General features: G+C 39.5%; 3 protein-coding genes across 13 annotated transcripts in view; 1 reads left to right on the forward strand and 2 right to left on the reverse strand.

Annotated features, from left to right (window-relative positions):
* The window catches only part of ALPK1 (alpha kinase 1), a 137,581-nt gene extending 125,834 nt beyond the window's left edge, over nucleotides 1-11,747 (reverse strand). For 4 of the 6 annotated variants that reach the window (XM_086704388.1, XM_086704387.1, XM_086704380.1 and 1 more), the window contains exons 1-2: nucleotides 7,651-7,834; nucleotides 3,108-3,244 (exon numbers count right to left, since the gene is read on the reverse strand). The gene's annotated coding sequence lies outside the window, so the exon portion shown is untranslated. Of the gene's footprint in view, nucleotides 1-3,107; nucleotides 3,245-3,347; nucleotides 3,416-7,650; nucleotides 7,835-11,564 lie in introns of those variants that run through there. The other 2 variants (XM_086704381.1, XM_086704382.1) reach the window with 2 other exon arrangements.
* A 71-nt stretch (nucleotides 11,748-11,818) lies between these two features.
* TIFA (TRAF interacting protein with forkhead associated domain) lies at nucleotides 11,819-21,490 on the forward strand. 5 transcript variants are annotated; one of them, XM_086704390.1, is made up of 2 exons: nucleotides 11,819-11,938; nucleotides 20,263-21,490. In XM_086704390.1, exon 2 carries the CDS (start codon nucleotides 20,287-20,289, stop codon nucleotides 20,842-20,844), a length of 558 nt encoding a protein of 185 aa, XP_086560516.1. In that variant the 5' UTR covers nucleotides 11,819-11,938; nucleotides 20,263-20,286; the 3' UTR covers nucleotides 20,845-21,490. The 5 variants fall into 5 exon arrangements, with proteins under 5 accessions (XP_086560516.1, XP_086560518.1, XP_025777393.1 ...); XM_086704392.1 differs by lacking the exon at nucleotides 11,819-11,938 and adding an exon at nucleotides 12,605-12,685; XM_025921608.2 differs by lacking the exon at nucleotides 11,819-11,938 and adding an exon at nucleotides 12,696-12,824.
* Nucleotides 21,491-24,319: 2,829 nt separating this feature from the next.
* AP1AR (adaptor related protein complex 1 associated regulatory protein) overlaps nucleotides 24,320-26,873 on the reverse strand; it is a 39,884-nt gene continuing 37,330 nt past the window's right edge. For both annotated transcript variants that reach the window (XM_025922012.2, XM_025922011.2), the window contains one exon: nucleotides 24,320-26,226. In XM_025922012.2, coding sequence (XP_025777797.1) covers nucleotides 25,961-26,226 — 266 coding nt within the window. In that variant the 3' untranslated portion in view covers nucleotides 24,320-25,960. The remainder of the gene's footprint in view (nucleotides 26,227-26,873) is intronic.

Here is a 26,873-nt window from a genome sequence, read left to right on the forward strand (position 1 = left end):
GTAGTTTCCAAAGATATTGAAGAAACAGAATCAATGTCACTTCAAAACTGATTAGATGCTGTTGATAAATAAGGGGCCTAGGAGAGCCCCAAGTGTTTCGCTTGAGCAAGTCCATGGCTTTTAGTGCCAGATATCAATATAAAAAATACTGATGGAGGTGAGAAATGATGAGTCCAGGGTTGAAAATTTTAGATGTGAGATGCCTGTGGAATGCAGAATAAAGATATTTAGTAGCAGATTTACACTTGGATGTAAGAGTCCAGAACTCTGGAAGAGGAACCACAGGGCCTTCGGTATATGAGTGTAAACCGATATAAACGTGGCAATGGGCATCACCCAATGTGAAAATACAGCAGGAGCGAGAGGAGGCAGAGAGCAGAGAACGGGAATATAAAAGGGGAGTGCAGCCAGAGAACTAGAAGAGTCAGAAATGCATGGTGGTATGGAAACCAAAAAAGAAAATTTGGAGAAGTCAATAGTGTCAAAATTGCAAAGAAACGCAGAGAGAAAGATGAAGTCTCGAAAGCATCCTTTGGATTTGAATAAAGTAATAAGAGGTCATTTTATTAAGTGGAAATATATTCAAAGAATATGCCCCCAAGAAACCCGCTAGGAGAGCTACAAAGATGAAGTGCTTTGCCTCATCTACATTAAGAGGTTGGAGCCTGCAGCCCAGAATTAACGGGATAAGGGTGTTTCTGTCTGCTTCTCAGCTGCCTGGCAAGCTGTGCCTTAAGAAGCTCTTCCTAGTTCCTGGTGTCTGCCTACCAGTCTCTCCTGCCCACTGGAGAGGAGCGGAGGTACAGGGTGGGAGGGAATCTGGGCTCAAAAGGCTTCAAATATTTCTTATTAAATAACCTGCAACATTAGGAAATGAGCATCAGACCTGACCGATTAATATCTCACAATAGATGCTATTCACTTACATGTTACTATCCCTCACAATAACTTGGGCATGATTTAGGGAAGCAAATTTCTGGGTAGAAATATAGTTATCTTGGAGAATGATACCTGCAGCATCCAGACTTTAATCAGAGATTAAGTTATTGTGAAGAAGTCGTCAAGCAAAAGGACATGTGATGAGGATCTAAGCACTTTTCTTACAGAAAAGAAAAACAATTATGAATGGATGAGGCTTTTGTTGAAAATTGTGCATATTTTTTAGTGCTTGTAATGCACTAATGGGGAATGCGTCACAGTAACTCTATATTCTAGGGTTAAGATTCTAAGCAAAGCTTCCTGAGCAAGCTGATGACACAATATACTTTGAGGTACAATAGGAGTATATGCAATAATATGGAAAAAATAGATGTAATTACAGTAGGTACAGATATAAATTTATGAATCCAGGTTATAGGAATCCAAAAGAATGAGAAACAAATCAAGAAACTAACAGCATACATATCATGTGAAGTTCCCATTCCTCTTTCCTGTCTTTTTTCCTCTCTTCAAAATAAAAGAATAAGTTGACTTCAGTAAAAGCCATGGCTGACATTGAAGGCAACCAATGTAAGAAAAATCAACTAGTAGTAAGTATTTCAACTGGTATTTCCCCCTCTGTTCTTTGATTCTGTCATGCCTGTTCACTCTAGCACTGAGACTCAATCCTCCTTTTTTTCAAATAGCAAGTTATTTGTTTTTTTAAAAATTTTTTTTTTTCAACGTTTATTTATTTTTGGGACAGAGAGAGACAGAGCATGAACGGGGGAGGGGCAGAGAGAGAGGGAGACACAGAATCGGAAACAGGCTCCAGGCTCTGAGCCATCAGCCCAGAGCCCGACGCGGGGCTCGAACTCACGGACCGCGAGATCGTGACCTGGCTGAAGTCGGACGCTTAACCGACTGCGCCACCCAGGCGCCCCTCAAATAGCAAGTTATTTGTATGTCAAACAAAGAAAAGGTAAGATTTATCTCCCAAAGACTGAACAATTATATTTACTATACAGCAGCGTAGTTTATTTAACATATTTAACATATTGATTTGACAGAGTTTTGTCAAAAAGCCCCATGCATCGGGCTCTGTGCTGACGGCATGGAGCCTGCTTGTGATTCTGTCTTCCTCTCCCTCTCTCTGCCTCTCTCCCTGCTCTCTCTCTCTCTGTCTCTCTCTGAAATAAACTTAAAAAAAAAGTAATATAAATATGTCATATAATAATATAAAAAGCCAATCTAAAAATATTTTATATATACAAAAGTAGAGAAAGGAAAAGGAATAATTAATCTACCACTGTAAGACAATAGCCACTTTCAGAATATTTGTGAATTTATATCTATATCATTTTATGTACGTATTACATAATTGTAAGTACGATTGTTAATCAGCCTTGAATCCATTTTTCACTCAGCATTTTCTGTGCTGGTACTATTCTTCATCTTGTTTTACAGATATACGGTAGTCCCCCCCCGCCCACCATCCTTGTGGGAAACATTCCAAGACCATGAATGCCTGAAACCATATTGAACCCCATATATATCACCTTTTTTCCCATGCATACATACATAAAGTTTAATTTATAAATTAGGCACAGGAAGAGATTAACAACAACAATGATAAAATAAAACAGTTATAATATACTGTAAAAAAACATATGTGAATGTGGTCTCTCTCTCTGAAAATATCTTATTGTAGAAGCATATTGTGAAGGTATTTCAGGTTCAGTTCCAGACCGCTGCAATAGAGCAAATATTGCAATAAAGCGAGTCAAATGAACTTTTTGGTTTCCCAGTGCATATAGAAGTTATGTTTATACTATACTTTAGTCTACTAAGTGTGCAATAGCATTATGCCTAAAAACATGTACACACCAAAATGAAAAAAATACTTTATTGCTAGAAAATGCTAACCATCATCTGAGCTTTCGCTAAGTTGTAATCACTAACCACAGATCACCATGACAAAATAACAATAATGACAAGGTTTGAAACTTTCAAGAGAATTACCAAAACATGACAGACAAAATTGTGAACAAATGCTGTTGGAAAAACAGCGCTGACAGACTTGCTTGAACCAGGGTTGCCACAAACCTTCAGTTTGTAAAAAACTCAGTATCTGAAAAGCGCAATAAACCAAAGCATAATAAAATGAGATATGCCTATATACTACTCACTGTTCTTCTTGTGATGATGTGAGACAATAAAACGTCTATGTGATGAGATGAAGTGAGGTGAATGACTCAGGCGTGTGAGGAAGCGTCATAAAGAAGATCATCTGCTTCTGGCAGTGGTTGACTGGAAGTAACTAAAACTGTGGAAAGCAAAACCATGGATAAGGGAGGGACTGTTATACCATAATTTGTTTAATCTTTCCCTTTTTTTAGAATGCTTGTAATTCCTTGTATCATAAATACCTTTATGATAAACATCTTGTGTGGATTTTCTCCATATTTAGAATTACATCCTCCCTAGAATGGATTCCCTGAAAGAAACGAACAATATGACCATTTTTAATGGCCATTGACACACTACATGATACACTGATGGTCCTTGACCTAGATGATGTTTATGTCCCCTCCCCCTCTCTCACCCTTTAGTGCACAGCACCCCTCTAAGATATCAGTGTCTTGGTGAAACAGGCACAACAGAAGTATAATGCTGACTCTGGGATGATTCATCCTCTCTATGATTCTGATTTCAAAAAATATGGGCTAATTTCTGCATCTCTTCAATGTTATGACAATTCATGAGGACTGTAGGTCTGATAAAAGTTTGATAAGGCATTTTTTATCCAATATTTTGTACATCTATAATTAAGAAATTTTAACAGATTGTATTACTAATTGAGCAGTGTAACCAAGGACCAGTGAGGCTCACATTTCTGCAGCGGTTCAGAAAATATTCACTTAGCAAACACATTAGTTCAATATTTCCAAAACTTTAGCCATTTACATGCCACCTTCACAATTGTTACCTTGTTTACTCATTTCCTTAAAATCAGTAGTGAACAGTTTACTTTCATTTTACTTAACATCTTCCTGAGCAATAATATCTATGAAGTCATAAATTTTATGAGCTAGTTATATTTTTAATTCACATTAAAATAAGCATCTAACTCAAATTTTCAAAGACACATGCTACCTAAAATCAGTAGTTTGTACACCATACTTTGAGAAAATTGTATTAACATATAACTGATGTTAAAGCTATGATCATCTCTTTCCTTTCTTTAGACATAGAAGAATAATAGCCCCAGACAATATTCTTATTTTTAAATTTGTCTATCTCACAGAACTCTATAAACAGAGCAAATCACAACATCCTGCAAAAAGATGTCACTGTCAATAACAAGAAACAAAGACTTCTCCATATAGAGAGGCAACAAATAAAAATAACAAAAATATAGAATGAATTTACACCAAAGGTTTGAATGCACATTCCTATTAAAGTTCTTCAAACCATAGATGCTTAACATTTCAGGAAAACAGGGGAGGCTGGGTGGTTCAGTCTGTTAAGCGGCCTACTTCGGCTCAGGTCATGATCTCGCGGTTCATGAGTTCGAGTCTCGCATCAGGCTCTGTGATGTCAGTTCAGAGCCTACTTTAGATCGTCTGTCCCCCTCTCTGTACCTCCCCCATGTGTGCACACACATGCTCTCTCACTCTCTCTCTCTCAAAAATAAATAAACATTAAAAAAAATTCAGGAAAGCATTTCCAAAGAGCATTTTATGCTAAAAAGCCATCATCATCTGAAATAGATTAAGGGACAGTAGCAGTAGTATGTGTATTGTGTTCAGGGAAAGGGGTTACTGAAATTCTTTTGCAATGGGAGGAACCATGGAGTTTCAGAAATATTTTGAAATGAATACATTTATTCTTAAGGAAAATTCTGGGTTCTAAACTCAAACTTAGATCACATAGGACCTAAGGGGAGACTGTTACAGCTTAGTATGTCAAATGTGCTCATTACAAGTATTATTTTATGTGAGATTTTATAACATTCATCATGATTTACATATGGCTTTAAAAAATATATATATAAATATATGTAAACTTTAAAAAGACACATAGATATTATATATACACATATATGTATATATATTTTATATTATATGTGTGTATATATAAATTTGTGTATATATAAAAAATGTGCATATATAAATATATAAATATAAATGTATATATATGCATATATACATTATATATTATATATTACATAATATATAATATAATATTAATATAATATATATTATATAAAATGTATATATTATATTATATATATATGTATATATGTGTATATATTTTAAAGTTTAAAGTAATTATTGGCTCCTTATTTGACAGGAATCTGTTCACAGCCCCTTCCCTTGCCAAGTTTACAGACAAAACTCACTAGTATTTATACCTGGCACTCTTTGTTTTTCCAGATCATGGTACCTTGCATTCTCAGCAAATAGACCCCAACTACAAAACATATTCTTCTCTAGCCTGACCACAACTCACATCCCAGGTGAGCCCTGGACAGAGAAACCTGTCACCTCCTGCTCTAACATGCCAACAATACATTCTGTCCTGCTTGATGTTCTACTCTTTGTGCAAGTCTTTGCCACCTGCATCACCGGTCACCCTAACATCACTCATGCCCATGGAGGATACTATAAAATTCTGGTGTCTTGTTGGAAAAGAACTTGGAGAATTGATTCAGCTCAGATTCAAAAGATATTTAAAGTGGAGAGTAAATTATTGCCAGCATAATTTGAAGTATTTTATTTCTTTTGAGGTTGTAGGTTGACAGAGTTCAGAAGGAGGAGGTGGAAAAAGAGAAGGAAATTATTTTAGTCAGTTGGTATAAAGGCTTGACTTAGCATTTGTTCAGGTCTGGTATGTCTCTTAGGTGGTAAGTTAATCTATACACACCCCTATCCAAAACTGTGCTCAATGTACAGACTTGTAATCTGCTGACTTGTAATCTGCCGACGCACCATCTAGACAGGGGCGCATGGCTCTGTGGTGTGATCACACTAATGCACCATGTCGTTCAATTGTATTTGAGGTCACGGAGGAAAGAGGAAAAACAAAAGAATGTGGAGACTATGCTGAAGCATCATGTATAGGCTTGAACAGCAACAGTGATTATGTGTAAGGAATTTAAAATGTTCTTAACAAGGAGGTATCAGCCAACCAAAAGCAGATATTGTTTCTCATAAGAGTACTAGCTACACTTACTAAAAAGAAAAGAAAAGGCAGAGGGAGATAGCAAATATTAGAGATGTCAGTATGTTGTGACATAAATACCCTCCTTTCTGACCCTGCCTCTGTAACTCTCACCCACCTGGAAGTCCCAAACTATTCTTTTTTTTTTTTTTTTTAATGTTTATTTATTTATTTGAGAGAGAGAGAGAGAGCACACCTGCACATGAGTGTGAAAGTGGGGGAAGGGAAGAGACAGAGGAAGATAGAATCCCAAACAGGCTCCACACCGTCAGCACAGAGCCCAGTTTGCAGCCTGAACCCACAAACCTGTGAGATCATAACCTGAGCCCAAGTCAGATGCGTAACCACCTGAGCCACACAGGTGCCCCAGTCCCAAACTATTCTAAAGGTCGTAATTTGTGGCTTTCCGAAGTAGTTTATAGCCCTAATTTTATTTTTTTAAAAATTTTTTTTCAACGTTTTTTTTATTTATTTTTGGGACAGAGAGAGACAGAGCATGAACGGGGGAGGGGCAGAGAGAGAGGGAGACACAGAATCGGAAACAGGCTCCAGGCTCTGAGCCATCAGCCCAGAGCCCGACGCGGGGCTGGAACTCACGGACCGCGAGATCGCGACCTGGCTGAAGTCGGACGCTTTACCGACTGCGCCACCCAGGCGCCCCCTATAGCCCTAATTTTAAATAATAAAAATTGTTAATGAAAGGACTCTTTTGAATAAAATACGAAGGAATTTAATTTTTTAAAAATTATTTTTTAATATTTATTTATTTTTGAGAGAGAGAGAGAGAAGGGGGTAGGGTCAGAGAGAGAGACAGAGGATCCGAAGCGGGGCTTAAACCCATGGACCATAAGATCATGACCTGAGCCAAGATCAAGAGTTGACCGCTTAACTGACTGATTCACTCAAGTGCCCCAGAATTTAATTTTTCTAGATGCTTTCTGTCTACATAATGCTTCACCACACCCGGAATTCCTGTCAGTTGTTCCCATATGAAAAGAGTAATTCTCCACTCTTATCTGTTTTCCTGGCAAAATCACTGAGGCCATCCTACAAGTGATGGTTTCTGTTATGACTAATGTACTCCAGGCAAAAGTCCTAGGGTCAATTTTTCACATAAGTAATCCCACTTCTTTAATGCTTTAATCAAACATCTCCATTCAGTGACAAAGCCGGATGTTCAGTAGCAAGCTGCCTGACATATGGACTTTGTTATTAAAACCTGCTAAAACAAAACAAAACAAAACAAAACAAAACAAAACAAAACAGGTTCCTTTTCTCCTTTCCCTTGTAATCTAAATTTACTGTTCCCTCCCCTTCCCAACCCTTATCCCCTTTGTGTAGCGCTTTTAGAATTGCAAATATTCTTAGAGCTCTCAAGTTATTTAAATGCAGACAATACCAGGAAGTAGAAACAAGATCAAAGTCTAAAATAATACCTCCTTATATATTATGCCATCTTTTGTACCCACATCTACTGTGTTTTGTCATTTAAAAGCTTATACTCACCTTTGTCTCGAAGATAAACACTTTTAAGGCCAGCAAATCTCTGAAAAAGGTTAATTTTAGCACAATTTCCCTGAAATACACTGTTTGTCATAAAGAGCCTTGGTTTCAGGAAGTAGAAATTTGAAGGAAAACAAAGTCTGTCACTGCCTCAGAATCTGATTGTGTAATTCACCTCTGGGACTTTCAGCAGTTTTGCACCAGAAGCCACACCCCTTTAGGAATTGCTTTGGTGAAAGGTATTCTGGGAGTTGTATTACTACAGGGAAGTTACTTCTTTTAAACAACGTGCAAGGAAACCTCTTATGTGGACCAAGTCAAAATAGAGAGTCAGTCCTCTGAAAGCCAAGGAAAGAGAATGTCACTAAGAAATAACATGACGTTTTTCATCTATTATAAACAGACAAACTCATGTTAGGGCTCCGTATTTCAAGGCGGGAGTAGTCAACAGTACTAAACGATGCAGAGAAATGATGAAAGATAAGATTTAGAAAAGTGTCCACTGACTTGGCAAATAGGTCAAAGATAGCTTTAAAATTTTTTGAAATTGATTTTAAAAATTAACGAAGAAACACAAATGAAATGTAAAAATAAAATATTAAAGGAGAGGGAAGGTTTCTGGGTTTTGTTTTCTTTTTTACTAAAAATTACACCAGTGAGGAGTACTAGATGACACAGTTTAGATTCAACAAGGGCAAGATGAAGTTACCTGGTTCGGAGGTTATGTGACCGGTAGAAATAATGCACCCCCCCCAAAACTGGCCCTTCTTTTCCTGCTTACATAGTCTATAGCTCTCATATTGGGTTATTAGGATCAGGATTACTGGGGACTTTCATAATCCACAGGGATCCTCTAACAAAAAAACCTATATTATTGTTCTATTGTTGCATAAAAAATTACCACAAATTTAGCAGTTTAAAAGAACACCCATTAAATTATCTGTTCTATAGACCAAATGTAAAATATTTGTAAATGAAGATGCATTTTAAATGTATATAAATGGTGGGGTGCCTGGGCTTAGTTGATTGAGTGTCTGACTCTTGATTTTGGCTCAGATCACAATCCCAGGGTCATGGGATGGAGCCCTATGTCAGGCTCTTTGTGGAGCCTGCTTAAGATTCTCTCTCTCTCTCTCTCTCTCTCTCTCTCTCTCTCTCTCCCTCTGCCCCTCTCCCGGGCTCACACACTCACTCTCTTTCTTGAAATGAAATGAAATGAAATGAAATGAAATGAAATGGAATGGAATGGAATGGAATGGAATGGAATGAAATGAAATGAAATGAAATGAAATGAAATGAAATGAAATGAAATGAAATGAAATGAAATGAAATGAAATAAACAAATGTCTAGGGGCACCTGGGTCAGTTAAGTGCCTGACTTCGGCTCAGGTCATGATCTCACAGTCTGTGGGTTTAAGCCCCATGTTGGGCTCTGTGCTGACAGCTCAGAGCCTGGAGTCTGCTTTGGATTCTGTGTCTCCTCTCTCTGCCCCTCCCCTGCTTGTAGTCTGTCTCTCTCTCTCTCTCAAAAATAAATAAACATTAAAAAAAAAACAATAAACATTAAAAACTGTCTATAAATGGTATCATACTTAGAACATGGATGTTATATAAGACTTAAGAATTGAGGGGGAAAAATAATAAAGGTTCTATGATATACAGAAACAAAAAACCCAGCACCCATTTATTATTTCTATGTTTCTGTCAGTCAGAAATCTGGGCACATTATCATTGAGAATGCTGCAGATCTAATCTGATGCTTGGGGTCTCCTTCAACGCTCAGATTGTTGGTAGAATTCTAGTTGTAGGACTGAGGTCCCATTTTCTTGCTAGCTGTTGGCTGGGGACCACTCTGACCTCCTAGATACCTGTAGTTCCTTGCCATGTGGTCTCCATAGGCAGCTCCTGGCTTGGATATTTACTTCCAGGCCAACAGGGGTATGTGTCTCTGTGCTCCTTAAAAGTGATCCATCCCTTTCAAGGATTCATGTGATTAGGTCCAGCCCAGCTAGATAACTTTCCTTTGGATTAACTTGAAGACAACTGATTAGAAACCTAGTCATAGGGGTGACAGCCCATCATATTCACAGGTTCTGCCCACACTCAAGGGGAGGAGGTTATATAAATTGTGTACCCCAGTGAGTGGGAATCTTGGGCGCCATCTTAGAATTCTGCTTTACCACAGAACTACCCACAACCGCCTCCAGGGAGGGGCAGAGCAGATGGCCCTAACCAGGCCCACTCCTCCCCTTCCTCCACCCTCAGCTGCCCTGCCTTTGTGGGCTCTAATTTTTACCTCACCATCTGACCACTCTCTCGGGAGACTGAATTCTATTGCAGTCCTCCACCTTATGAGAAATATTGAGGCATTAGAGCATTGAATCTGTCTCTCGGGAGACTTCTCTTACTTGGCCCTTCTTTAAAAAGCTGGGGTTTTTTTTTTTGGTGTGTAACCACAATGCATGCAAATGAGACAAAATCCAAATAGTATGAAAAAGTGCACAATAAAAAATATCTCCCCATGTGGACCTTCTGCCTCCTCTCTCCCAATTTCTTTTTCTCAGGTTAATCAGTATTAATCAGTTCTATTTCTCAGATTTCTTTGCAGAAAGTTCATGCATTTACAGACAGGGTTTGTTTTTTTTTTTTCCCACAAACGGCAACATTTTTGTTTAGCACTTGGTTTTTCCATTAGTAATGTGTCTGGCAGATCTCTCCACACAAATCTAAGTGGCTCATTTTAATTGTAGTCACTTGACTCCAAGAATAGGGAGGAGGAAGAGAAGTCCACGCTAGCTTTCCTTTGTTCCAGTCCCAAGTCTTTGGGTTTCTGCTTGTCTTCCATTCAGAGAATAATGAAAAAAGAGTTGAGTGAGGTATCTCAGGTAATTCGGAGTATTTTCAAAGGTTGGTAGAAAGCATCAGCCGTGAGGTGGGGCACTCCCGAACTGAGTTACAACTGAGTTACCCCAAATCTGAGCATCTGAGTTTGGGAGTGGAGAGTTAGATGAGTGTGTATCCAAGGGGTTTAGAGTGCACCGGACAGAAGGTGGGTATCATATAACCCAATTCCCAGCAAGCAACACAAATGAGCAACACTTTTTTCTATAAGGGGTGATCGTATTACCATAAATTAGCTTCCTCTAGTTTTAAATGAAATACAATAGGCTCAGGTACATCTGCTTAATTAGGGGGTAGTGAAAGTATCTAAAACCTATTTTTAATATTCTATTCATGGAAAAATAGATTGTGGGCATTTTATGTTATTTTCACATTAAATGATTCATCAGTGATAATTCAAACAGTAAATCCCTCTTTTTTAAATATCAATAACATACCTGCCTACTGTTTTCTTCCGTTTTGCCTTGATAAACAATTCCAGCCGGACTTTTGGGGTATCCATTTCTCTGAAGGGTTTCTCTCTCTCTCTCTCTCTCTCTTTTTTTTTTTTTTTTGTTTATGTATTCTTGAGAGAGAGACAGAGCATGAGCAGGGGAGGGGCAGTGAGGAAGGGAGACACAGAATGTGAAGCAGGCTCCAGGCTCCAAGCTGTCAGCACAGAGCCCAACGCGGGGCTTGAACCCACAAACTGTGAGATCATGACCTAAGCCGAAGTCAGGCACCCAACTGACTGAGCCACCCAGGCGCCCCTGAATGGTTCCTCTTAATCTCTTCCTCAACTGGTAGCCTAGGAATACTTAAAGGGAACAGAAAAACGAAATAATATTCAGCATCATAAATTTTAGCAGTTGTTGCATTTTCTTTACTAGTGTTATTAATAACATCTACTACACTAGTCCTTTGCAGCTAACACAGAATTTTCAAATCTTGCTTAACTTTAAAGAGTGAATATCAGAAACTCTACTAAAATATTTTACTGTGTATGTTTATTGGTATAGTCAGATTGCATATCTTACCGTCCACATGGTCTAATGTTCTTCACCTGAAAGAAGATACTCTGGCTATCTCCACTTCAGAGAAGAAATAATAAATGTTGATGATTAACGAACAAAATTGCAGCCTTACAGGAATCTGCCACATTTGTAGTTGTACTTTTCCTTCCCTGTGTTTATGGTTCCTTATTATACGTAAATAACTCAGAGACGTCAAAACTTAACCCCTCTCACAGAACTTTTATCAGATGGGGAAGCTCCAAGTATCAGCGTCATTTTATTGGCAGTGAAACTGACCTGCGAAGGAACAACTCTCCTGCAAGCCCAGGACAGAATCCAGAGGAGCGTCTTCCATCTGACACCTACCCGAGTTGGTGGGTAGATTCCCAAACTCTGAAGTAAGTGGGCCAGTCTGACCTCCTCAGTCACTGCAAGCTTGGTCTTCCCTCCTTACTTCTCAGTCTTTTACTCCTTATATAGAGTCTCACTCCTACCCCGCTCTAGACACCTGTTGTCTTCAGGTTCTCTCCACTTTTTTCCCTTCCAAACCTTTTTCCCTGAGGCAGGAAAAAAACTATTATCTTATTCATCCAAGGCTATAAAGGACTCGTGGGAGTTTAAGTGTTTTTCCTTGCATCATGTACCAGCTTTTAGTCGTGGAACCCCAGAGCCTGGATGTTGAGTGAGGGATCCCTTTTGGTGGATCCCCAGGTGGGAGAGGAAGCTCCTGGACTGGTCTCGTGTAAGGTCAGGGCATCACAGGTAGCCGCAGGTTGATTATGGGCTCTGTGGCAGGTTCAAATCCTGTCTGTGCTCTTGCTCAACGTGACACTTAACCACTGGCAGGGGCGCAGTTTATCCGTCTGTAAGGGGGTCCTAGTCTCCCAACTGTGAGGATTAAATGAGATAATACAAGCCGTTCACCTGTCTTGTTTAGTAAATTAGTGCAACTCTCCTCCTATCCCTACCCCGTCCGAGGCCAACTCTTGGAGAGAGTGGCCCTTTAATGGGGAAGTGATTCTTCTCCCTTTTCAAAATCTAGCTCACTTAGCCACATCCTCTTTGGAGGGGCCAACGCGTTTCGGGAGGTGCGGTCCGCACCAGTGGACGGAGCCTCAAACCGGTCCTGGGAACTCCGAAAAGGGGTGAGGGGGCTGGCCTTCTGGTCTGGATGTAGCGTCAGCAGCCGCAGTCTTCCGGCGGAGACAGGAGGAGGCGGGCGCGGGCGGGGCCAAGGCTGGGAACCGGCTCCTGCTGTCGAGACTCCGTAAAGGCTTCGGGGAGGTGGGTAGCGGGCGCACTGCGCGCGGAGCGGGAGCAGAGGAGGCGCGCGCGGGAGGATCCGGGGCCGTCCGCGTGTGCGCCCCTCCTCCCCCCGGCTCGGCCCCGCCTCCTCCTTCCCCGAGCAGCTGCGGGGCGGTGGGTTGGCGCCCTCTCCCAGTGTGGTTACGGGCAGTGGGCGGTGGGCGGTGACCGTCCCCCAACTCGAACCTCCGCGGGGTGGCCTCCGTTAGTCTTCGGCGGAGCCGGGAAAGCGAAGCCGCTCTGGGACGGTTTCCGACCCTCGGGCCCCAAGGTACTTGGCGGGCTGTAGCCTGGGGGTGAGGTGGGGACTGTGTCTGGTCTGTTTATCGCCCCAAGAGGGAGGCTTTGTCAAGGAGTCTTTCGGGGTGCCCTGTCGAAAGTCACACCCGGGGGCGCCTGGGTGGCGCAGTCGGTTAAGCGTCCGACTTCAGCCAGGTCACGATCTCGCGGTCCGGGAGTTCGAGCCCCGCGTCAGGCTCTGGGCTGATGGCTCAGAGCCTGGAGCCTGTTTCCGATTCTGTGTCTCCCTCTCTCTCTGCCCCGCCCCCGTTCATGCTCTGTCTCTCTCTGTCCCAAAAATGGATAAACGTTGAAAAAAAAAAAAAAAAAAAAAGAAAGTCACACCCGCTGCTCCCAGCTCAGCGTACGGGCACGCTCAATTAATTATATACGGCATGGTCCCAGCTTTATGACACAGGGATGTTTGTAAATGCGAGGAGGAATACTGAAAATGAAATACTGGAGATGGGATTTTTTTTTTTTAATACACTTTTCTGTGCTTTGCAAGGTCCCCTCCCCCCCATCAGAAAACAAAAAAGAATTTATCAAGTGTAGCTCAGAGAGAAATTATGCGTGAACCCCTCCCCTCTCGTTGGCGGAGACCTTTCTGCGGGGTCCCGGGCTCCCCGGGGCTCTGAGTTCTCTGCTGAGGGTTCTTCGGGACCTGCCTTACTTGCTTCAGTGGTTCATTAGGAAAACAGAGTAATCGGCTGTTTTCTGGGACTTTCCCTAGCTTTCAGGTTGAAAGGAGGAATTTCCCCAATCCTCCGGAAGCCAGAACCGACGCTGTACCTCGTAGCGGCTGTCCACAGCCACCAAATTTGGAGGTGGAGTCTGCAAATTTGATTGGGTACAGATTAGTGAGGCTGAGTGGGAGAAAGAAGACAAGGTCTCTGAAAAGAAAGTGTTTTTCCTTAAGGTTTTTCTCTTGCTCTTTTTGCTATTCACAACTCCTTTGCCAAACCTATTACTTTAGTAGAAATTGATTCTGCTGAACACTGTTGTTCACAGATGTCTTCAAAGCCACACTGCGGGGGTGATGACCCGTGAGGGAGGTTTGGCGGCAGGATTACTGTGCCTTTTGCTGTGCTTCAAGTTTCTCTTCCCTCCTTATTAATAAGCTCAGTGTTGGGTGTTGGTCAGGGAGAAAGCCTTTGATCAAAGGCTACTTGCAACAAGGCAGAGACATACTTTGTCTTGAGATTATTAATAATCCTATTGAGTTGAGGAGGGATGAAAGTAAAAATTTTAGAAGGATACCTTCCTTAACACATTGCCCAGAACAAACTCCATTATTTCAGTAAATCTTACTCTAAAAAACAAACTCTTAAAGCATGAGAATCCTCTTGGCATGCATGACCACCCAGGGGCACCAAACTTTCTGTTAAACTGTTTGGACACCTGGCTCCTCCTTTAAGCAAAAATATCTGTGTATCTTTTTGTTCTTAACAGTTGAGGTCCAAACAGCCTTTTGCAAGGTTGAGGGTCATATGTCTCTTTACTGGCTTTGCCCAGCTTTTGGAGGGGTAGTTGGTGTGGTGTGGTGGGGTGTGTGTGTGTGTGAAAGAGAGAGAGAGAGAGAGAGAGAGAAGGGTAGAGGGGGTGGGAGTGTGAGCAGGGATGGAGAGCATGTTTTTTGCACATAACACCTCTCCACATATCTGCCCTATTTCCTCTGAGAGGAGCAGAAGCCAACCTCAGTCTAACCTTTCTCTTGCCCGCTCTGAGTCCCCGTAAGTGTGTACTTCCTGGTGCCTAGGAAAGGAGAGGTTTACTTTTCTTCTGACAATGGAGCACCCATGCCTTCTGTATTATGCTTTCTGTGATAAAGTTCTTGATGGCAGGTCTCATTTTCATTTCTATTTATTCATTTATTGTAGTTCATTTGTGAATACAGATATTACTGTGTTTCAGACATCATCACAGTGTTTTACAAACTTTTTTTTTTTTAAGTAAGTTCTACACCCAACTTGGGGCTTGAACTCATGACCCTGAGATCAGGAATCAATACTCTACCAACTGAACTAGCCAGGCAAACTCTTTTTTTTTTTTTTTTTTTTTTTTTTTTACAACTTTTTGATGTCAGATATCACAATTTACCACTGAATACTTAGGTAATCTCCACCTCCATTTAATTCCACAAAAATTTGATGGTTTGTAAATTTGTAAAGAAAATATTTGTTAAATGTTTGGTTAGATATTAAGTGCACATGGTATACAATTTCAAAGGCACAGAGTGTGCAATGAAGTCTTTTTTCCATCCCCAACCCATTTTCCTCTCCAAAGTTAACCACTGTTATACTATATAAGCTCATTGTTCTTCTGTCTTTGATAATTTATCTCAAGCAGATTTCAATGGCTAGCAGTGTAACTGGCATGTGAAGGGCATAAACAGTAAGTAGTAACCCTATTAACTGTCAGGGTTTGTAGTCAGTCACTTCTTTTTTTTTTTTAATTTTTTTTTTTTCAACATTTATTTATTTTTGGGACAGAGAGAGACAGAGCATGAACAGGGGAGGGGCAGAGAGAGGGAGACATAGAATCGGAAACAGGCTCCAGGCTCCGAGCCATCAGCCCAGAGCCTGACGCGGGGCTCGAACTCACGGACCGCGAGATCGTGACCTGGCTGAAGCCGGACGCTTAACCGACTGCGCCACCCAGGCGCCCCTGTAGTCAGTCACTTCTTACCTTCATTAGATAGGTGAATGCATGTCAGCCCAGGTGATGTTAGAATTCAAGAACAAATGACTTAAAGAAGGTTTGATTTCTTGCTCATATTCTGTGTCCTTTTGGGCTCTATCTTTGGCCTTTGCCTCTGGAATGGAGGCTGAGCTGCTTTTGGGGACTGCTGATGTGGCAGAGGCAAAGAAGACTGGTGGAACCCCACAGTGCCTTTTAAAGCTTCTGCTTGGAAGTAAGCTTCTATGTTACTTCCATTCGTGTTTCATTACATGGCTGTCAGTGGAGTGGGAAGTCTCATCTTACTAAAGGAGCAGAACCAGTAGGGATTGGCCTGATAGGGAGGAGCAACAAGTATTTGACATTAGACAGTCTATCTCAGTGTTTGTTGAAGGGTCACAGTTGTGATCCCTGAGAATTGATCTACACCAAGACACTTGTAGCCACTGATTTGATAAACCAGAACGCCAATATTTTTTCCCTTGCAGTGAATAATAGATCTACCCTGAGTACTAGGAATAAGAGCTTGTATGAGGCAAACTTTTCTTGGTGGCAAATTTGCTCAAAAGAATGAATGCTAAGTTCACAGGTTATATAAAGAACACAAAACAGGGGCACCTGGGTGGCTCAGTCAGTTGAGCATCTGATTCTTGATTTCAGCTCAGGTCATGATCTCAGGGTCATGGGATCAAGCCCTGCATCAGGCTCCACACTGAGAGTGGAGCCTGCCTAAGATTTTCGCTCTCTCTGCCCCTCTCTCCAACTTGTTCATGCATACTCTCTAAAATAAACACACACACACACACACACATACACACACACCAAAGTTTGGGTGTAATTTGGGTGTTACCAAAAGATTATATCAATGGTTTTGAATCCAGTTCTCCTTTTGGAACTGTTATTGTCCAAAGTCCGAGAATGAACTAGAATGAGGGCAATGTATCCTAGACAAGACTGAGATCATGGACAGATTCTTGCTTTTCCTTTTATCTTTTTTTCTTGTTAACAGCTAATTGTTTTCTTGTCAACAACTAATTGCATCATCTAATGATTTGTTATAATTATTCTTTTTAATGCTGTCTGCTTCTTGAATAATGAGAATTTATTATCATAATTAAAGTATCTTCAAATCACAGTGTAGGATCTGTTAACCAATTCTGCCCATTGTTGGTTAATTGTCGCTACACTGGTTTCATAGTAATTTTTACTATCTTTGACCCATGATTTTGAGGGTTCAGGTCACTTTTTCTGCTTATAGCTAGGCATCTCTTGTCTACTTGGGTAATAAAATATGATGTAATAATGTCCAAAAACAATCTATTACAAAAAGTAAATTTAAAATTAAAGAGGGGTGCCTGGGTGGCTCAGTTGGTTAGGTGACTGACTTTGGCTCAGGTCATGATCTCGCAGTTTGTGAGTTCGAGCCTCACATCAGGCTCTATGCTGCCAGCTCGGAGCCTGGAGCCTGCTTTGGATTCTGTGTCTCCCCCTCTCTCTGCCCCTCCCCTGCTCATGCTCTGTGTCTCTCTCTTTCAATAATAAATAAATGTTAAAAAAAATTAAAAAAATAATAAAATAAAGATATATTTCCAAATCAATAAAAAAGAAATTTTGTTTAGCTATATCGTTTGTTGAAAAATGGAATAAATTGAGAGTTTTGATTTGTAGCATCATAACTTTGCAAAATAGGAGGAAAGATTGTATTTTAAAAGTAAATAGCAGCAAGCATAGAAAGAAAAGGAAAGCATTTTTTTTAAATCAGCATAATTCTGATACCAACATTTAATATAGATGGCAAACAAAACTACACACCAACTTCACTCAAGCTTATTGATTCCCAAACTCTAAACAGTTTTTAAGGAATGCAGGAAGTGCTCAGGATCACTCTCTCGGTATTTTTTTTTTTTTTTTTTTTAATTTTGAGAGAGAGAGAGCGTGCGAGCGAGTGCTGGGGAGGGGCAGAGAGAGAGGGAGACACAGAATCCAAAGCAGGCTCCAGGCTCTAAGCTGTCAGCACAGAGCCCGACACGGGGCTTGAACTCACAGACCACGAGATCATGACCTGAGCTGAATTCGGATGCTTAACTGACTGAGCCACCCAGGCACCCCTCTATTGGTATAATTTATTGCCACACTAGTTTAAAGGAATTCTGTGTAGCTGTTCAAATGTAAGATATATTTACATGTGTGGATATAGAAACAAATCACCCATTTGTATTATTAATTTAAGAATGCAAGGTTTAGAACTAGATACAGTATGTTCCTGTTTGTGTAAGAAAATGTTTTCTCTTATGTGTAGAAACATAGGTGTTTGTGTCTGAGCATACACATAGTTAAGCTGCTTGTGTAAAGAACATTTCTGTAAGGATAAAAGCAACTTTTATAGTGGTTGGCTCTAGAAAAGGAAACAAAGGACTAAGGTGGAGGGAAGATACTCTCTTTAAAATATTCTTTTTTACTGTGTCAATTTTTTAATCATGTGCATGCAATCCTTTTAAAATAAATTAGCTTTAAAATGGCAGTTCTGTGTGAGAATAATCTCTCAAAGATTTTGGCAATTAGTTCTCCTATTCTGTTATGCTACTTTATTGTACTGATTATTAAAGGCAAATGTAGGTGGGGGGCACTGTGGGGCCAAGAGCTCTTGAGGGACACCCTTAACTCTTAATGGCAGTTATATTGTGGTTAATGTCAGTTTGTCCAGTCATTAGGAACCATTGACAGAAATAAATAATTCCAGGAGGAGTACAGACTATGATATTTAGAACTAACTTGTGGAGATTTTTTTAAAGTATGTAATGTCTAATTTTAAAATTATAAAATAAAATAAACTTTTAAAGGATTCACTGTTTTTTTAATGTTTATTTATTTTTGAGAGAGAGAGAGAGAGAGAGAGAGAGAGAGAGAGAAAAGCATGAGTGGGGGAGGGGCAGAGAGAGAGGGAGACACAGAATCTGAAGCCGACTCCAGGCTCTGAGCTATCAGCACAGAGCCTGACACGAGGCTTGAACTCACAAATTGTGAGATCAAGACCTGAGCCAAAGTCAGAGGCTTAAGTCACTGAGCCACCCAGGTGCCCCTGAGTATAGTTGACCTACAACATTACATTAGTTTCAGGTGTACAACATGGTGATTCAGCTTCTCTGTACTTAATGTTTACCACATAGCTACCATCTGTCACAATACTATTACAGTATCATTGACTATATTCTCTATGCTGTGCCTTTTATCCCTGTGACTTACTCATTTTGTAACTGGAAGCCTATATCTCCCTCTCTCCTTCATCCATTTTGCCCATCCCCCTACTTTCTTTCCTCTGGAAACCATCAGTTTGTTCTCTGTATTTGCAGGTCTTATTCTACTTTTTGTTTGTTCATTCATTGGTTTTTAGATTCACATATGAGTATAATCATATGGCATTTGTCTTTCTCAGTCTGACTTACTTAATTTAGTATAATACCTTTTGGGTTCATTCTAGTTGTCACAGATGGCATGATCTCATCCATTTTTATGGCTGTGTAATAATCTTCTGTGTGTGTGTGTGTGTGTGTGTGTGTGTGTGTGTGTGTATACCACATCTTCTTTACCCATTAATCTATTGATGGATACTTAGATTGCTTCCATATCTTTGCTAAGCATTTATTATATTTAACCCTTTTCCTACTAGAAATCTAAGTGACGATGTTAAGGGATAAATGTTGGAATTATTTGTTCATAACTTTTAAATTTCTTTAATCAGGTTTTACAATTCATAATACATCTAATTATAATTTTGTTAATAAACTGTAGGTTTTCTTTATGTGTATATTCTCCGAAGGCATTTAAAGCAAAGGGATTATTTATTCCCGATTTTAATGTACAGCTGTCATATTTTCTCTGAGCCCAAGTCATTCTATTTAAATGAGAAAGGAACTGAAGTTTCTTTTTGCTCCTGCCAAATCACTTTATTATCAGCAGGCATTCCTTGTTATTGTCTAGACTGTATGTATGGTCTTGTTGTCAAACTAGAAATGAAAAATAGAGATAGAAAAAGTAATACACCAGATCTCATGGGGCTTGGTGAAAATTTTCACATTTGTGCTAGATAATTGAAAGTATTCTATGTATTCATCTTTTTTTTTTTTTGGTTTATTTATTTATTTTGAGAGAGAGAGAGAGAGAGAGAGAGATAGTGCACAGAAGGGGCAGAGAGAGAGGAAGAGAGAGAGAGAATCCCAAGCAGTTTCTGAACCATCAGTGTGGAGCCTGATGTGGGCTCGAACTCACGTGCCTTGAGATAGAGACCTGAGCCAAAGTCAGACGCTTAACTGACTAAGCCACCCAGGTGCCCCTGTATTGTCTTCTTAATTTAAAGTCTAAATAAATGACCTATCAGAAGATTTTCATCAAAATATTAGAATTAAAGATATCAATGCCTGAAGTATAGGAGTGAACTAACATGCTGTTTTGATTGTTGCAGGCAGGTCAGATTCTGAGACACATCATGTCCAATTTTGAAGATGCTGACACGGAAGAGACAATAACTTGTCTCCAGATAACTGTTTACCATCCTGTCCAGCTGCAAAGTGGAATATTCCAATCCATAAGGTTTTATAACCGAGAAAAACTTCCCTCCAGTGAAGTGGTGAAATTTGGCCGAAATTCCAATATCTGTCATTATACCTTTCAGGACAAACAAGTTTCCCGAGTTCAGTTTTCTCTGCAGCTGTTTAAAAAGTTTGATAGTTCAGTTCTCTCTTTTGAAATAAAAAATATGAGTAAGAAGACCAGTCTGCTTGTGGACAACAAGGAGCTGTGCTACTTAAATAAAATAGACCTGCCTGACAAGTGCATGGTCAGATTTGGTGACTATCAACTCCTGATAGAGAAGGAAGATGGAGAGTCATTAGAATTTTTTGAGACTCAATTTATTTTGTCTCCAACATCACTCTTGCAAGAAAACAACTGGCCACTACAGAAGCCCATACCTGAGGATGGCTGTTACTCATCCTATTCTACCCAAAACACTTTTCCTACAGAAATGGATGAAAATGAATTGTGAACACAGAGGGCTAAGAGGAGAATCGTGAAGGATGAAGAAATCTGTAGACATTTTATAGATATTTCACAGTTTATTAGTATATTACTGTTATCTGTTATTAAATTTGGGATCTCTTATCATTTTGAAGTCTGTAAATTATATTAGTCATTGATTTAGTCATCTGTTGCATTCCTAGATGTATGAAGAATTCTTAAGTGTATTTAAGTGTACCTCTGTGAACATTAATGTACAAAAAGCATCCTTGGTGATGAAGGAATAGTGTTCTCAAAATAGTTATATTATTTTCTTTTTATGCTTGATTTTAGCCCTATGTTTTGCAAGGAAACACCTCTTAGTTTGGTCATATTATTTCACAAGCGGCTCTTTGTTTTCAATGTCAAGGCCATGGTTGAGTTGCTCCTGGTGGTGTAGCCTGTTGGTACTTGCAGTGCTAGAGTACTGCAACACAGCATGATGTGTTTTGGAGCAGTGTCTATGTGTCATTGTGGTTTTATTATAGGAAGCCTTATTTGAGCAATAATACCTTTTCTATGATTTCCTTTTTGTAGAATTGTGGTGTTTATTTCCAAAAGTAGTTCTCTGTATCTATATTCATATCTAAAACCAATATTTTAGACATTTTAATAAACCATTGCTATGTTTAGAATTTTTTTGTTTTCTTACCAAATATTACATTGATTTTTATGTACTACACACTTTAAAAAAAATTTTTTTTTAACATTTATTCATTATTGAGAGAGAGAGACTGAGCATGAGCCGGGGAGGGGCAGAGAGAGAGGGAGACACAGAATCTGAAGCAGGCTTCAGGCTCTGAGCTGTCAGCACAGAGCCCGAAGTGGGGCTCGAACTCACAAACCGCCAGATCATGACCTGACCCGAAGTCGGACGCTCAACCGACTGAGCCACCCAGGCGTCTCTACTACACACTTTTAAATTGCATGAATTCAAAATTTTAACAGCATCCATGCACATAATAAAGTTGAAGTTTAGGGGCACCTAACCGATTCCTCGGTTAAGCATCTGATCTTAATTTCAAGGTCAAGATTATCACGGTCACGAGGTTGAGCCCCGTGTCGGGCTCTGCACTGAGTGTGGAGCCTGTTTAAAATTCTCTCACCCTCTGCCCGTCCTCCATTCTTTCTCTCTCTCTCTCCAAAAAACAAGGTCTAAGTTTAATTCTAAACATTTTTTTGAAATGTTTGAAATTTTTTTGAAATTCTTTCTGAAGACAGAACTGTTCTTAGACTGCTTGCTGTAGGCCTCAGGCAGAGGAGGCTGTGGCTGGGGATTAAGTCACCACCATCTGCCCCTCAGTGCCTATTGGCTCCAATTCTCATCTTCCTCACTTCACTTGGTGGCACACGGCCACTAGTAGTTCCTGTGACACCACATTCTTTGGTTTCCTGTATTCTTTTTTTTTTTTTAAATTTTTTTTCCAACGTTTATTTATTTTTGGGACAGAGAGAGACAGAGCATGAACGGGGGAGGGGCAGAGAGAGAGGGAGACACAGAATCGGAAACAGGCTCCAGGCTCCGAGCCATCAGCCCAGAGCCTGACACGGGGCTCGAACTCACGGACCGCGAGATTGTGACCTGGCTGAAGTCAGACGCTTAACCGACTGCGCCACCCAGGCGCCCCTGGTTTCCTGTATTCTTGTGTTTGCTTCTGATGGCTGTTTTTCTACCCCTGTTCTCTAAATATCAATAGTTGGGCTTCTCTGCCTATATGCTTCCCCAGGGTGATCTTACCTAGTGTAATGACTTCAAATACCTTTTACCTACTAATGACTCCTAAACTTGTACCTTGACTTCTTCTTCTCTGAGCTGCAGACATATATCCCATCACCTTCTTGAGACCTTCATTCAGATTTCTCATAAACATCTCAAATTTAATTTCCCAAAACAGAACTCTTAATTTCCTCCACCTTCCTAAATCTGTTCCTGCCACTGCATTCATTAAGTTAGAAACCAAAAAACTATTGACAAGCATAGTTGCAGCTCTTAGGTTGGCTGTCACACTTCCATAGATTTAGCCAGCAGGGAGACAATGAGCTCAAATAGACTTAGTCTATTACTTACACAGATAGCAAAAGGAGGATCAGCATGGAGTCAGTGTCCCACATCCCTGGTCCCTACGGATGTCCGTAGGACACTGGACCCCAGAGGCTAAATGACACATAAATGGAGGGTAGCTCTGTTGTTGAAAAAGCCGTCTCTAATGAACTCCAGCCAAACAGTTTTATTAGCCTACAACTGTAGTGAATGGGGGTGGGGTGAAAATCCCATGCTTCACTAGAACCAAGGAGTTGGGTGAGAAATTGCCTCATCGCGGCCTTCTGCAAGACAGGGAAGCAGATGATAAATGGCTTTGTCACAGCTCCTCTAAGACTGCCTATCTTGCCATGTTCCAGGAAGGATCATAGGGCTTTGTCAAGACAGGCTGGACTGGGGTTGAGTGTTGCTAGGTAGATATGCAGTGAGCAAGGTCACCAGGTCACCGTGCTGGAAGCATTATCCTACAGTTATCTTGGATCCCACTCCTTTTTGGCCCCCATATCTAACCCATTAGAAAATCTTGTTAATTCTTCCTCTAAAGTTTATCAGCTCTGCATTGGTATCATCATTATCAACCCAAGTCACACCATGTCCCATTGCAAGTATCACTCTTGCCCTCTTATAACCCATTCTCTATACAGCAGCTAGAGGAATTTTTCAAAAATTCAACTCTGATCACTCTACACTCTAGCTTACAAAAAGTCAGTGGCTTTATACATCAAATAAAATGAATTCTTAACCATAGTCTATAAGGCCTTACATGATCTGGCCCTAAATACCCCTCAGATATCATCTCATATTACTCTACCTCACAATGCTTCAGTCCCAGTGGTCTTTTCATTCTCAGAACATACCAAACATTCTCCTTCACCTCAGGAACTTTATATTTGCTGTTCCTTTTGCTTATAACCTGTGTCACCAGGCTTTTTACATGGGCTGGTTCCTGCTCAGCAATTAGGTCTCAGCTCAAATGTCCTCTCCTCAGAGAAGGCTCGCTTGACCTACCAAAAGTAATCCGCTCGTCTCCAGCTATCCTGCATCCTCTCCTCTTGTATGTTTCCTAATTGTGATCTGTGGTTTTCTTGTTTAGATGTTTACTTGTTACTGTCTTGTCTCTCTCATCAGAATGTAGGCAAAAGAGCTTGGACATTTTATGTCTTTTTACCACGATATCCCTAATACCCTATCAGACACAGATTCTCTAATATCTGCTGAATAAATAAATGCTATTTCTAGTGTTTTTTATAAATATATAAAACAAGAAAATTTATATCCTCTTCTTAGCAGTTAAAACAAACATTTTAAAATTTAGTTCCACCCTGCTTTCCTAATTCACTCCTTTTTGTCTTCACAGCAGATTTAGTAAAATAATTATGCCCTAGGAGTCGGAATTATTGCATTTTTATAGAGTAAAACTAGAAATAATCAAATAATTTATTATTTTTAAATGTAAAAATGTGTTTATTCACAATCCTTGAGAAGTTACCATTCCTTCAAAAAATTTTTTATGAACAAAATGCCAAGAAAAATTACAATAGTAGCTTATGCCAAACCAAAAATATACATCTGATGTATACAAACTTTAAAAAGCGTAACACAGGCAATGTGAATATAGATTACTTTTAAAATATTTCCAGTGACAAAGCTACAACTTAAATTATGTTCAGACAATCATAAATAACAGCATTACCTAATATATTTACATATTTAAAGTATCATATTTATTTCTAGGAGATTAAAAAAGATGAAACTATAGATGTCATTGCCTAGCAGTTCAAATATTGAAAGGGCCACATGATTTTGTTTTAAGTACAGCGAGAACTTTAAGTTACTATTTATATCTGGACCTTCCTATATTTTTGAGAACATGCACTGTCATTGCTGCAAGGAAAAAAAAAAAAACACACCAAGGAAAAATCAGAAAACAGTCTGCTTACTAAAATCATACTCAATCCTCAGCAAAATTAAGACAAGCAATTAGGGAGTGCTTATATCCTTGGCCTTTCAAGTTGATACATAAACTTTGGGGAAAAGAAGAGCTCAATGCATAAAACAAAATGCATTTTTATATGCTGATATGCTTAGTTCCATCCCATTAAAGCACCTTGTATTACAAGGCAAAGGAAAGCTTAATAAAATCAATGGATCCTTTCACACCAGAAAGGATTTTACTTTGAAATACCCGTATTGCCTTTTTAGGTTTTCCCTTCTTAATAAATCATGCACAGAGAATATGTCCTGTGTAAAATCTTTCTAAGACCATTCATTGGAAATATAGAATTTTTAAAAAATGACACTTAGAAATTTAATATATCAATTAACTTAAAGTCAATATTCATTTATACTGGCAGCATGTAAAAGGAAGAGAAAAACCTAAATATATATTTTTTCTTCAATATTATTTTTGATTACCAGCTTCAAGTGTCCAAACTCTGAGAGTTTATTGTAACATATTATCCTTTGTTCAGACTGAATCAACATTATTATACTAGGATATGCAGTAAGTGTAGAAAGAAACGGATACTTCAGCATTTCCTTAGGGTCATCTACTCAATTGTGCTTACTATTAGATAATAAAATTTAAGTAAGTCATAGGAGTAAATAATGCTGGAAATGGGAACACGATTATATATCTGATCTGGCAGTCCCTCCTCATGCTCCCTTCACATCTGCTGAGAATTAACACAAAATGCCCTAATATTTTCACAGAGACCTACTGAAATAGGTTTGAGAAGCATTCAAAGTAAAATTAATGAAACTATTTTTAAAAGTGAAAATCTACAAATAGTAAACAGGAATGCTATAAAGATGAGTTAAAATAGATCTAATAACATGACAGAACCATTAAATTGTTTTTGAAAAGCAGAAGGCAGATGATGAAATTGCACTTAATTCTGAAGCAACTCAGATATAGCCTATCATTTCTATTCCTTTCTAATAAGCATTTACAACATGGTTTCTTATCTCCCTCTTACAAAACGGCTCAGCACAACCATCTATACATTCTAGTTGGTTTTTAAAATTTGGTCACAACTGATAAACCGGGTCACACGATTTTACCCTATCGTTTCTGTTGATCTGCATCAGATTGCTTTATGCCAGAATCAGACAGTTCTAATACAGGATTTACAAATCCAGAATACTCAGAATTGCCATTGCCGTCCATTTCGGCACTAACAAAATCATTCTCCCACTCCAGCCCATTGGAATCCTCAGAGGCTGATGTAGGGTTACTTCCAGTCTTCTTGCTGCTGTACTTAAGTGCTGCTCGGAGAATGTCTTCCTCTGTTTTGGAACGCTCTCTCATCGGAAGCATGCGATTCATTCCTATTATTTGGAGAGTTGTTACAAATCTCAGTGAAAATTTAAGAAGCTGTGTCAAAAGACTTACCAGTTAGTAATACAGTTTTTATTTAACAATCAGACTTGGTTTGTTAATTAACTTCAAGAGTCAGTCCTATGGAGGCCTTGTTAAGGAAAGGTTTCTAGTTGGCTCTCTCTCCTACCTGGTCTAGTTTAGTAACTAACTGTGTTAATGACTAGAATAATAACCTCAAAAGTCATATTATTTACAAATCTGATTAGCATACAGTGTGGATGACAGACTCTGGAATTGAAAGACCTCACAGGCTTTAAATCAAACTTAAAAAGATGCTACAATAAAAATAAATTTAAAGTCTGCTGCTTGGGACGCAGATACAAAATAACAGAAGTACAGGACTGTGGAAAGTGTTTAGCTGAGAAGACGACTTAATTAAGTAAGTTAAAGCAATCTTTGGTAAAGTTATTCAAGTCCCTTGTATCTTTGTTTCTTGATAAAAGAAATGGCTTGACTAGAGGACTAAGGTCCATTGCATCTCAAAATTCTATAAAATACTTAATGCTTACTATTCTTCTAAAGTCCTACATTCTATAATTGGTTCTTCCTTTTTGTGGATTACCTAGTTCCTAAAATGAAAATGAAAATGAAAATG

Source organism: Puma concolor, chromosome B1 (assembly GCF_028749965.1).
Source record: "Puma concolor isolate L17-30 chromosome B1, mPumCon1.1.hap2, whole genome shotgun sequence".
NCBI classification, from domain to species: domain Eukaryota; kingdom Metazoa; phylum Chordata; class Mammalia; order Carnivora; family Felidae; genus Puma; species Puma concolor.